General features: G+C 40.1%; 1 protein-coding gene across 1 annotated transcript in view; it reads right to left on the bottom strand.

Moving 5' to 3' along the window:
* Positions 1–11,258, bottom strand: part of Slc7a11 (solute carrier family 7 member 11) — a 72,678-nt gene extending 61,420 nt beyond the window's left edge. Inside the window, exons 1-3 of the mRNA XM_057757150.1 lie at positions 10,809–11,258; positions 6,631–6,757; positions 3,114–3,229 (exon numbers count right to left, since the gene is read on the bottom strand). Coding sequence (XP_057613133.1) covers positions 3,114–3,229; positions 6,631–6,757; positions 10,809–11,085 — 520 coding nt within the window. The 5' untranslated portion in view covers positions 11,086–11,258. The remainder of the gene's footprint in view (positions 1–3,113; positions 3,230–6,630; positions 6,758–10,808) is intronic.
* Between the last annotated feature and the right edge of the window lie 1,180 nt (positions 11,259–12,438).

Below are 12,438 nucleotides of genomic sequence, written 5' to 3'. Positions count from 1 at the left end.
ACTATGAAAGAAGTGGAAATTGTGATCTTCCACAGAAAGTCGTTGATCATGTCAGAATCGGATTTGTGGACATAAAAGTCAAAGTGAATTTACAATATTTTCCACTTACACTTCAACATGCCTAACATTTTTGCAAAAATGGACGGCATTTTGTATAAACACAAGCATCCCATCTTCATTATTTGCCAGAAATGGGGTACTTTGAAGAAACTGTGGGTAAATTAGCATTTAGATAAATCCCTCCCTTGCTCTGCTATTATTTTGCAAATGATGGTTAAAATTTCACAAAAGTTGAAACTCTTTTGAAGTTTGACCTTTTTCTATACTTAACTAGAGATTTAAATTCCTCATTTCCCGCTAGGAACTCAGGAAGTAATTCGTGCAATTAAACTCCATTTTCTTCATCTCGTCAACCTTCCCCTATAATAGGCAGAACATCACCTATATTCACTTTGAAAAATAAAGTATTTGAAAGATTTGCCCCAGGTAAATTACTCTTTATTTTTGTTTCCACCCCCTGTTGCTCCATTAAAAGTTAAATTCCTCTTAAAGGCAGTTTGACTTTTCCAATTAAGTCATTGACTTAAATTACTTCCTGCAGACTCAAGAGAATATTCTGGTTTTTCTTTCAGTATTTCTGAGTTTAAGAACTTGTCCCTGATCAGCATCTGTAGTTTACGTCACAATTGACAAACTAATACTATAGCTAGTTACAAAAATAAAGTGAAATATCGAGATTCCATCAACCCTTCTAATGACTGATTCCTCCACCAAACTCCACAGCAAATACAGGAGCCCAAGCAGAGCTTGCTGATCCTTTTTTGCAATTGTTTTAAATTTGGGGGAGAGGTTTGAAATTTTAAATTCCCTACAATTTGAAAGTCGCCTTTACAAAAGGTTAGCAAAATTGGGATTCATAACAGAGACATTTAGACTTATAAAAATAAAAATAGAAACACATCACATTATTTATCTAATTTCATGGCCAAACCACGTAAATGTTGTGGATCTGTAAATATTTGTCCATTAGGATTTACTTTAAGATTTCTGTTTATGTTTTTAAATTAATAACATGTATTAATAGTCTAAAGAGTTCTTTAAGATATTTTCCTTGAGATCCTTTCTCTTCTCAGTCTTCACGAAACAACTGTGATGGGATTCGGTCTCATTCAGGGAAAGAGAATACTATAGATGGAAAATGGCTGATAGTCTAACTCTTTAGTGCAACATCAGAGTCATCAAGAACATTCCATGTGTAAGGAACACTTCAATCTTAAGTCTCTGATAAAATTTTACATTTCTATAGTCAATCAAGATACATTGTTATTTCACAGGCATTTTATCAATCAATGAAACAGAAGCATAAATACATTTAATAGACCAATATCACGTAACCAAAAAACCAGAATACTTTGTTCTAGCTCCAAGTTGTTGGTCTATAGTAATTATAACCACTGTGTAAGATGATTCACCCCTCAAAAGCTCATGGTGCCAGATCTAATATCTTGTCTAGCAAACTGTTTCTCTCCACTAATCATCCTGTTTCCTCAGAACGGAAACTTCCTAAAACTTAGGTTTAACAGGTCACAAACTACAAGTATTTCTGCCAGATTAAAAAACAAAACAAAACAACAACAACAAAAAGCTTAGACCTCTTCTTCTCATAAAGTCAATCAGTTAACAGCTACCTCCTGAGCACAAACAAGCAACCTAAGCACTGTTGAGGAGCTGTGGACATAGCCTTGTAGAGGCCCCTGGTCCCAGGGGAATTCCAGTGACATTTCTCCACAAAAGTAGAACTACTCAGTGCTTGTCCTGCATTCTTAATAAGCTGCAGGCACCATCACAAATACTCTACATACTGCTGAGTCCTCACGGCCCCCACAACACGGGCATAAGCATTCGAGGACAATACTGAGGTACAGAGCAGTGAGGTCAATTGTTCCTAGGTCTCCTATCTATGGTGTCTATAAAGGGAAGAATGTCATAGGCAGCTACATCTTGATTCCGAGAACTCCAAAACATATACTTTTCAGTCATTTTCTTTGTCTTTCCAGAGATGTCACAGAACAACTGTGTGTTTAGGAGTAAGCTGTTTTGTTGAGAAATCCATGTATATCGTACCAGAGATGTTTTTACATAGGATCACTCACACTCTGTTACGGACTAGCCCTTAGGGAGTCTGCTGTTACCTACCAGCCCTAAAAGAGTCTGCTGTCACAAGTGCGTCGAGTTTTGTGTTATTTTATTTAGCCACTGTGGAGGGAGCGACCCTCTAAACAGTTTTCCCTGAGTGTGCAACTCAGTTACTCCTGTGTTCTGTTCTCTGGGTTTTTCACCTTAGTTAACTATGATCTTAAGGGTTCAGAAAACAATCATTCAATCAGTAATTTCTCTCCATGACATTATAGAATGTTACAGGCAAGGACCATCAGATTTGGCTCTGGGTCGCTAACGGATTCTTGTGCGTGTTCCTCTTTTCATTTCATCTCTTTCTGCAATTTCTAAATGCCTGTGCCCACTGACTTTAAAAAATGAACAACTTCCTAGTTTATAGCCCATAAGCAAACTTTCTAGCTGAGAAGGGCTACTAACTATCAAACCTTGAGAGAAAATTCTTATCGTGGCCAAAAATAGACTGAGAAAAAATAACCCTGAGGGTGACAGTCAATATCACCAGAAACAATACAAATACAACATATACACCCGGCATATAAGCATAACCCCAGAATCATTCATGAGTAATGATTTCACATAGCACTGGCATAGGGTAATTTCCAGTTCAAAAACCATCCCTCAGAATAGTTCTTCATCTCTAAGAGTCTCCCAATTCACTGTCTGTTTAATATTTCATTGCAGAAGGAGTTTTTATTTGTCTGCTTTCGAAGATCATCTCCCACATCTGTTGACGCAGTGAACAGTTGGCATACATTATAACTGCAGAGGCCACTTCGAATCCTGTGTTTCTGCCTCTAGTTCCCGACACCCATTTGAAACGGTAAGCACAAAGAACCCAATTTGGGGGATACTATGCAAAAAACGCTAAAGAAAATTCGCCTCCAATCACTTGGTTATGTTGTTTTCTTGTTTTCGGTTACAGCTACAATACTCACTGATGCCCACAGCTGTTACGAGCTTGATTGCAAGTTCAGGGATTTCACATTGAACAAAAAACGGTTCCAGAATGTAGCGTCCAAAGGCCAAGGATATCACAGCTGTAGCTCCGGGGCTGAGAAGGAATATATGTAGGTTAACTACAGGCAAGAATAAGTATCGGTTTCACTAAAACATTTTTATCTTCAGGTCTTACTGTCCAACATGTGGAACCTATCTACACAGACTGTTATGTGTAGTTACGTATCTAACACAGACGTCTATTATGCTTAGAACTTTATATTTCATTAAGTTGCCATACTTTCCAAAGGAAATACTGTCTACATCAGAAATGGTTAATTTCTAAAAGTCTTTGTGAAGATCAACGCTTGAAGGTGGTCATTGCCAAAATATGTCTAAATCTTGAATGTTGACTCCTAATTTTCTAGTTCAAAAGAAATCCCAAAGCCAAGAAAATATTCTTAACTTCTTAAGAATATGTATAGAGAGAGAACCACAGAATAAGCAGACAAAATCCCAGCCTGAGGAAATAGAAACCAGACAATAAGTCATCCCTCTCTAGTTCTTCAAAGGGAAAAATGAATATTCCATTTCATCTTCAATATGAGTACATATTGTTGCCACACACACACAAGGAAATCACAGAATTACTAAACATCTCAAGTAAGAGGTCCTTTCAGATTCTCTTCCTTTTTGTGGTTACCTAATATCCAGGCTTGATCCCTGGATTACCAGAAACCAGCCACGATTATCTGTCTCCAACCTTGGTCTCTTCCCTATTTCCAGTCACCACCACAAACATTGTAAAGTTCTTCTCTCCCTTCTCCAAAGCAGATGCTCTTCTTAGTTTTGGGGTTTTTTTTTATGATTTATAAGTCTTTCATTTGCATGACATTTCAGTATCCTTAAAACATGCTTAGGCCTTGGTCAGGTCTTGCACATATACTCAGGTCTAAACTTCTCCTACTTCTTCCCTTGCCTTCTTCCCAGAATCAAGATGTGAATCACTTCCGCCTAGAGCCTTTTCAAATAACTACTTTTGCTCCTGCCATGAGTGGCACATGTAGGGCAACTTGATTGTTCTGTGTGCAGAATCAGCATCAAATAGCTGCTTTTTGTACCATCTGGGTTCAGTCTTGGTCCAGAAGTGTCCTCAACCCTCTGTCTGGTTCAGAGCTGTCCAAGTGTCCTCTTACCCAATGCCAAACCTGTCCCTTCCACCCCTACATATCACAGCAGGGTTTCCATTCTACTTCTTGTGACGCCCAGATTGAAGCTCTTTCCCTCCACTTGACTTTGAGTTCTATCAGAACAAGACTGTGTCTATTGCTAATCAGAACTTAATTCCAATGCAGTGACTGCCACACAGCAGTCACTGAACATTTTGTGAATGAGTGAACTTAACTTTAAAGTCCCCACTGTGTTCTATTGGGTGACTGTGCCTGAATTCGTTTTGCAGGTTATTTCTGGCAGCACAGACTTAATTCGCTAGTATAACTTTAACATTAGAGATCACAGATATTACTATTTAGATGTCATGAGCATTACTACTAGAAGAGAAACATTGCTGTACTGAGGGAACCACGTCCTTCTTCATGTCATTTGTTATTTTGTCTGTTTGAAAAACTACCCCAGCAGCACGAGTCCAGTGTGACAAAGGGGAATACAAATGTATCTAAAGGCTTCCAAAATTTATTCCAGTAATTTGACTACACACACACACACACACACACACACACACTAAAGCAGTTGTTTCACAACTAAGACAACATCTGATTTTCACCTGTTTAGGAGCAGGAACTGTGGTTCATTCCAATTTAGATCTCTTTATCTTGCCATTTGCAGCAATTTGTGGAAAGAATAAATTAATGAACCAGCACCAAATCTGTCCATTGCGAATGGAGTGATCACACCCACAGCAACACTGAGGAATTAGATAAAGTTACACAGCAAGCACATGGATGAAGATGCAGTGAAGTCAAACGACATCAGGCTGGGAGGCCCAACAGCCTGACAGGCCAGTATTCTAAGTGTTCTTATTTCAGTGCTGAGCTTGTTACACTCAAAATAACATAATTTTGGACTTCCTGACGTTTGTTAAGAAAGGATTCATAAAGCTGGGCAATGGTGGCGCATGCCTTTAATCCCAGCACTCAGGAGGCAGAGGCAGGCGGATCTCTGTGAGTTCGAGACCAGCCTGAGCTAGTTCCAGGACAGGCTCCAAAACCACAGAGAAACCCTGTCTCGAAAAACCAAAAAAAGAAAAAAAAAAGAAAAAAAAAAAGAAAAAGAAGAAGAAGAAAGGATTCATAGCCAGGAAAGTCATAAAGGTGTAAGACTGCCTAATGTAACATTGGTAGCTAACGTAGTAAATGAAGGACAGGGTGATGAGTTCAATGTTAGTGCGCTGTAGAGGCTACTTTCGTTTTTCAGAAGGATTAAGAGATGAAAGAAATGTCATAAGCTAGGGATGAACCAAAACCTAACTGTTTTCTCTTTTAAAAAAAATTAAAAGGTTTGTAAGGATAAATTTTGAAGAGTACATGACTCATTTAAGAGAAAGTATACGGAAGTATATCCCAAATAAGAGACCTTGGGGAAACAGAAAGGATACTCTTTTATCTTCATTTAATACTAGCAATTTCTAAGCAACAAAGAACTGCCATTACCAATGAAGTGTGCCCTCTGTAGTTTATCATTAACGCCATAACAATCACTCCTGCTAATGAACACGTAAGAGCTCTGCCTTTGTCACGTGTGTTAAGAGCAGAATGAAAACTCACCTGAGACGTCAGCCCTGCGGGTCATATGTTTATAGGGCAAGCAATGTCCCCTGAGGATCCCTACTGAATTCTGCCATCAGAAAGTGCAAGTCACATCCTGTGGAGGAGTTAGCACAAAGCACCTGTGACACAAGCCACACACGTGACATCACAGACTCTCCACAATGCTGAAGGAAATTTGCTATTCAGAATGACTTGGCGCTATTCCGTGCCAGGAGAACAAGGAAGGGGGACCGAGTCTTACAGCCGTACAATCAAAAGACTTTCGCAACTGCAGATTGCTGGTGTGTTTAATGTGAGGCAATGAATCACTCGGGCTGTGTAAACTCGATCTTGTTCTTACTTTTCGTGAAGCATAAGACTTGATAATACACTCAGTTGTTTGGCACAGACGTTTCTTAGTCACAAAAGTAAAGTTAAATGGCCTGATGACATCATCAACAATAAGAAAAAACTCGGAATGCTGGCACATTAAACTGTGTCTGGTCGGTCAGTCAAAGGGCCAGGGTGTCAAGGGGGATTTTGAAGTTTCACCTCCTCTCTAATAAATACCTTTCCTATGAATTAAATTTGAAGCATAAAGAAAACTGTTTTTATGCCTTAGGGTCTTCGTGTTTCCGACAAAGTCACATGACACACTTTTGTCATTAGTTAAAAGTAGTCGAGATGAACCTGAAAAGCGATGAAATGAATAGGGTTGGTTATTCTCCCTGAATGGTTGCCACATCCTTACCGTATTATGAGCAGTTCCACCCAGACTCGGACAAAAGCTAGTAAAGGGCCAAAGACCTCCAGAATGTACGTGTAATGACCACCAGATTTCTTTATGCTCGTCCCCAATTCGGCATAGGACAAGGCTCCTGCGAAAGGTTATAATAAAAAGGTATGAATTTGACACATAACCAAGCAGTCTGGGGACAGAATCACACAGCAGCGTTTGGGTTACATTCTTTTGGTCAGAATGACCTCTTTCATGAGAACAATCATCCTCTCATAACCAAGACCCACCGAGTTTCTCTTTTAACTTCCTCACAATTGAGACCTGCCTCATGGTAAAAGAAAGGAAGGAAGGAAGGAAGGAAGGAAGGAAGGAAGGAAGGAAGGAAGGAAGGAAGGAAGGAAGGAAGGAAGGAAGGAAAAGGAAGAAGGAAAAGGAAGAAGGAAAAGCCACGGACTGGAAAAATGGCTCAGCAGTTATGAGCACTGACTGCTCTTCCAGAAGACCCAAACTCGATTCTCAGCATCCACATGGTGACTCACAACCATCTGTGTCTCTAGGTCCAGGTGATCCAATGCCCTCTTCTGGCCTCCTCCAGTACCAAGCATGTACTTTGTACATAGATATGCACACAGGCAAAATAGCCATACACATAAAAACCAAATAAAATGAAATGAAAATAAATGTAAGGAAAGGAATTTTGTTCAAAATGTTTGACTACAAACATGGTTGAGAATTTGTGGTTAGAAACCAGAGGACAGAGGCAAAAGACAAGGCAGATGTCAAAGATACTGAGCTATTCTTTGAATAACAACACCACTTCATGCTAAGGTAAGCTATGCACTCTAACAGACCTAATTATGGTATTTTAATAAATTGTAAATGAACAATGTTTCTGTGGCATATCAAAATATGGGTTATATGTTCTTTGGACCAGAATGGACCACATGCCTTGTGAGACTGCTGTTAATTGGTTTTTCAGCACATTGAATCTTGATTCAGTTGCTCTGTTCCTGGGAATGGTTATTGTGGATGTTTTCAAGATGTACACCCAGGAAGTTGAAGGGACAACTGCTTTTACAATGAGATTCCATATGTATAGTCACATATGCAATGTAAAATCAATTATAAATTAAGTTGTGGGTAGCAACAATACTCAGATGAGATTGGAGAAGCTATTTTTAACTCCTCAAATACTAATTTTCATCCCCTTTGAGATGAAAAAATGGATTTCATCTCATAAAAGACTTGTGCATATTAAGGTTTTAAAGTATAGCACAGGTAGGACTGACTGATTCTACGAACAACACACAAAATCGCTATACTTACCAACTAGCTCATAGTCAATTACAAAGGACATAAAAAATAAATTCTAATTTGAGCCAAAAAAAAAAAAAAAAGCACTGAATACGTTGCTTAGTGTTCAAAGGTAACAGAGTTCTGCGCAGGAACCTAATGACACTCCATGTGGAAAGTAATTCCTGATCAGTAGTGTCTCCTATAGAACGCCCAAAATAAATATAATTTGGAAATGTAGTGAAGTTTGAGTGTGACTTACCTGGTTCCCAAACCTAGCATTATCTCAGAGTCACTTGGAGAATTATTTTAAAGAGGGAACGAATATGGAAAGACGTTAAGACCACACCCTCGACTTATTCTCAGAGTCCAGACTCCATTCCAAAGAACACTCCAAGCAGCTCTGATGTTTCTTAATGCCCAGGGATGCTAAAGTGATGAGTCTGCAGATCGTTATTTAAGAACTTTTAGAGTAGTTCACTAATTTGGAACTAAAGGTTAACTAGCTACAGTAAGCTTCTTTTGAAAAAGTCATTACCATGTTAGTAGGTTGTCCAGAAAAGCAACCAATATAACCTAGTTGTTGGAGAGTCTTGAGCGCCTTGGAATTTACTGTCAGGGAATCAATACCCAGACCTCTGTACACTTTGCCCCAGGTTTAAATTGAGTTCTGGGAGAATGGAATTTTCATTTAAAGGTCTCAAACTCCATAACTGTGTGCCCAGATGAAAAGAAGTTCAAGGCAGGCTATAAAAGTCCATGTGTTGACCTCAGGGCTCAAAAAGTAGTAAACCAAAAACAGATGCTGCTCCCCTTACACAGGGTGACTTTGTCCCCCAACATATTCAGAACACTAGTCAGTGGGAACGTCATTGGCAACACATAACCTAGGGATCACCCTACACATTTGCTTTGAGCTAGACAAAAATCATCCTATAAAAACTTCATTTTATAAGTGCTAAAATATCTCAAGGAATTAATTGAATGACAAATTCTTATCACCTCCTACTGGAAGGTTAAAAAAATCATATGCTGAACCCAGTGTTGGGGGCTCTCCTAGTCCACATTCTTGATTTGTATTCCCTGGGTTCTAGAGCTTCAAGGAAGAGAGGAACTCTCTCCTTGTATCTCCCTTGTTTCCTATTTGTAAAGACTTTACGACCAAAAAGCTCCCAGTAATTGAAGTAGAAACAATGTAAGAATTCATCTCTGAAGTCAGTGCCCAAACATCCACTCCAGCTCACAGGGCCCCGATAGGTGTTCCCTACAGTTTCCAGAGTTTCCTGTAAAGATGGCAGACTAATATACACAAGCATATTTTCACTGTGCAAGTCAACTAGCCCAGCCTTCAAAGTAATTCATTTTACCATGTCTGAATAACCATTGATTGTGTGTGGAAATCAACTCGTACAATGGGAGATGCCTATACGAAAGTCTGCAAAGTCCAAGAAACTGGTTGTAGTTTCTCTGATTAGATATTGATTTATTCTAAATATATCAAGTACTGGAAGGCGCTGAAAGCCTGAGGGGACGCTGTCATTTAAGATCAACAATTGAGTTTCTCTTTGCTTCTCTGGACCTGCATATGCCAGAACCACTTTAATATTAATAATGTAAGGATTCTGCTGGAGATTTGGACAACTGTATTACTGCAAAGAATGAAGAGAACTGAAAAGGGACCACACACAGCTGTCACCTAACATTTCATAAGGCATAATCTAGTCACATAAATGATGTCACCAAGGTTTCCAGGTTCTTAATTGAGCCATAGATGTTTCTATAGGAAGTCTGCTTTTAAAAGTAATTGAAATGCCTCCATCCTAAAAACAGTAAGTAGCTCTCCCCAAACAGCGATTTAAAATATCACAAGACCTGAGCAGAAAGAATAAGTGGAGCCAGAGTTAGCACTCGGTCCCAGAGTAACTTAGTCCCAGGTTAACAGAATAACTTAAAAGTATCAGCTACTTTGGGACCAAAGTATAAATCAAGTCAAATAAATTGACCATTCACCACTTTCTGTCACCTTTACAATGAACTCGGGGAGTTTTCTGCTGATTCGCCCTCCTCACCAAGAGTCAATTATTTCTTCTATGGTGTTAAGCCTCAAACCAATCAAAGAAACAGAACTTTTGTAGAGAAAAAAAAAATAATAGCCAGTGAACAGGTGGAGAAATTGTTTCTTCAGAGACGGAGTAAATCACAGATGAAGAAAACAGATCCAGGCAAAGCAGGGAAGACTCACATCCAGTGAAGCCTGGAGGCTCATGCTGAGAAATTATGAGAAAATTTCTCAAAGCTATTAAAAAGGAGGGGAAGAAGTTCAAGTCATTGCCATTCAAGAGACTGAGTCACATCAAACACCTATCTTTCCAAGGACTTTTGAAAGCATAATATTAGGAATGAACAAGCCGATGAATTAAAAGTATCAAAAAGGCAAAGAGAGCCACCCATTTGTTAAGCTAATAAAACGTCTGTGCCAGTGTTCTGAACATCCAGTTCTGCATGTAAATAGGCCATGTGGGCTGCACCTCACAGGTGTTTCAGCCAGCGAGCCAGCTGCCACAGCGCCCTAAGCATGCCTGCTTCACAGACTCGGCAGAGAAGGCTTGCTCTGCTTTCTGGGTCATCAAAGTTAGTTTTTGCCCTCCTCACACAAGAGAAAAGTCAGAGAAGTCTGTCTCAGGCAGGAAAGGAGAGTGTAGCCTGAAGGAAAGAATCTGAGAAGATTCAGTCTATGCCAACAGCAGTGTGTTTGGGTAGTGCACATACCTGAACAATAACAACAAAAATTCAAAATATTTCCTGTAGTATTCACGATTCATTTACTCCTCAGAAATAACTCTTTGCTCTCCCGGAGAGCCCCACAGCCACACCCCCCAGAGAAGAAGCACACTCACCAAAAAGTGACAGTACTCCACAGGCCGACCAGAAAACCAGGGACATGCCCACGCTGCCCGTGTTCTGGAGTATGCCCTTGGGGGAGATGAAGATGCCCGATCCGATGACGGTACCGATGATGATGGAGACCCCCCTCAGCAAAGTGATCTTCTTTTTCAGAACCACCTTCTCCTGCCCAGGTGGCTCTTGGTCCCCCATGGAGGGCAGCCTCCCACTCACATTGCCCTGCAGGTAACCTCCTTTGGAGATGGTGGCCACAACTGGCTTTCTGACCATGATAGTGTCACACCAGGGGAGAGGAGTGAAGAAAAAAGAAAAAGAAAAAAAAAAAAAAAACTTTCAACTTTGGTTTCTCTAGATGTGACTGGTCCCTGCTTCCTTTGCTTTCACTGACTGGCTCAGCACTGTGATGTCCACAGGTGAAAACTCAGACGTGTGTAAGAGCCTTCGTGGCGATCTAATTACCCCCCTTGCCCCTCCGGAGCACCTGTGTGGCACGGGCTCTGGGAGCGTCAGTTTGCTGCAGCCGCGGCGGCTGCCCTATCATTACACACCAGCTCAGCTTCCTCGTGGGCTCGTATTTATGCTACCGCCTGTCACACCAACTTACTGGGATACAATGATGATGCAAATTCTCCAGGTTTGCATCAGCCACATGAGAAAGCTCCAGCTTGAGAAAGTGCCAACATTACTCAGCTTTTTTTTTTTTTTTTTTTTTTTTTTTAACAGTAGCGGGCGTGTTGCTCAACTGACCTAAACGCATTTCCCTGAACTAAGCATACTCTTAAAGAGGGGCTTAACCAATCCAAAAGAAGTAAACTGGGAACAGACTTTGTCCTGGCGGTGGCTTTAAGCAACTCAGCTCGCACAGAGAAGAGAATATGAAAAATGAAACAGGAAACGATTACTTCATTTTAAGGAGTTGCTTCTTAACTTTAACGCGTGCATAAAAACGTTGTACGCACAACTGTTTTGACAATAGAAAAGTGCCTCAGGGCTGCTTCATTTGCAGCAGCAAAGTTTAGACTTTATAATTTGTATTCTACTTACTTCCCCGGGTGTGTTTCCTAGCAACACTGTCAAATCTAATATTTACAAAGTTAGAAAGTTTCTGCACACCAGAGCCGTGGCCACGCACAGCTCCACATGAACAGACGCAATTATTTCTTAAGACCTCTAATGCGCTGGTGTTTAAGATCGCCATCTGAGTTCGAGAAGCTGAACCACCGGTGACTGGAGAAAATCGTCACTTTGGAATTCTCGTCAGCACGGCGCGATTGCTTGAACTAAGTAGAGGAGTCCTTCATTTGCATGTGGCTCCATCAAATTAGAAAAGACTCTACTGTGAATCTTAGGCAATACTTACAATTGCAGGAAGGCACACCTAGAGCAAACGCTTGAGAAGGAATTCACAGCATAATAGTTGGAGAAAGGAAGGGGATTATAGATCTTTTGGGATCTGTAAGCCATTATGATTAAAATGTGAAGTGTATTCAAATCAACAAGTGCTAAGTTTTAGCTAGCTCAAAGTCCTAAGTTCTCGGTGACTATTAACAGAAGTACAGTGTCCACTTCATAAAACTAAATAGATTTTTTTTTTACATTAGGAAATACTGAAATTTTGAGGAG

Source organism: Chionomys nivalis, chromosome 24 (assembly GCF_950005125.1).
Source record: "Chionomys nivalis chromosome 24, mChiNiv1.1, whole genome shotgun sequence".
In the NCBI taxonomy this organism is placed as follows: domain Eukaryota; kingdom Metazoa; phylum Chordata; class Mammalia; order Rodentia; family Cricetidae; genus Chionomys; species Chionomys nivalis.
This window is presented reverse-complemented; position numbering and strand designations above follow the sequence as displayed.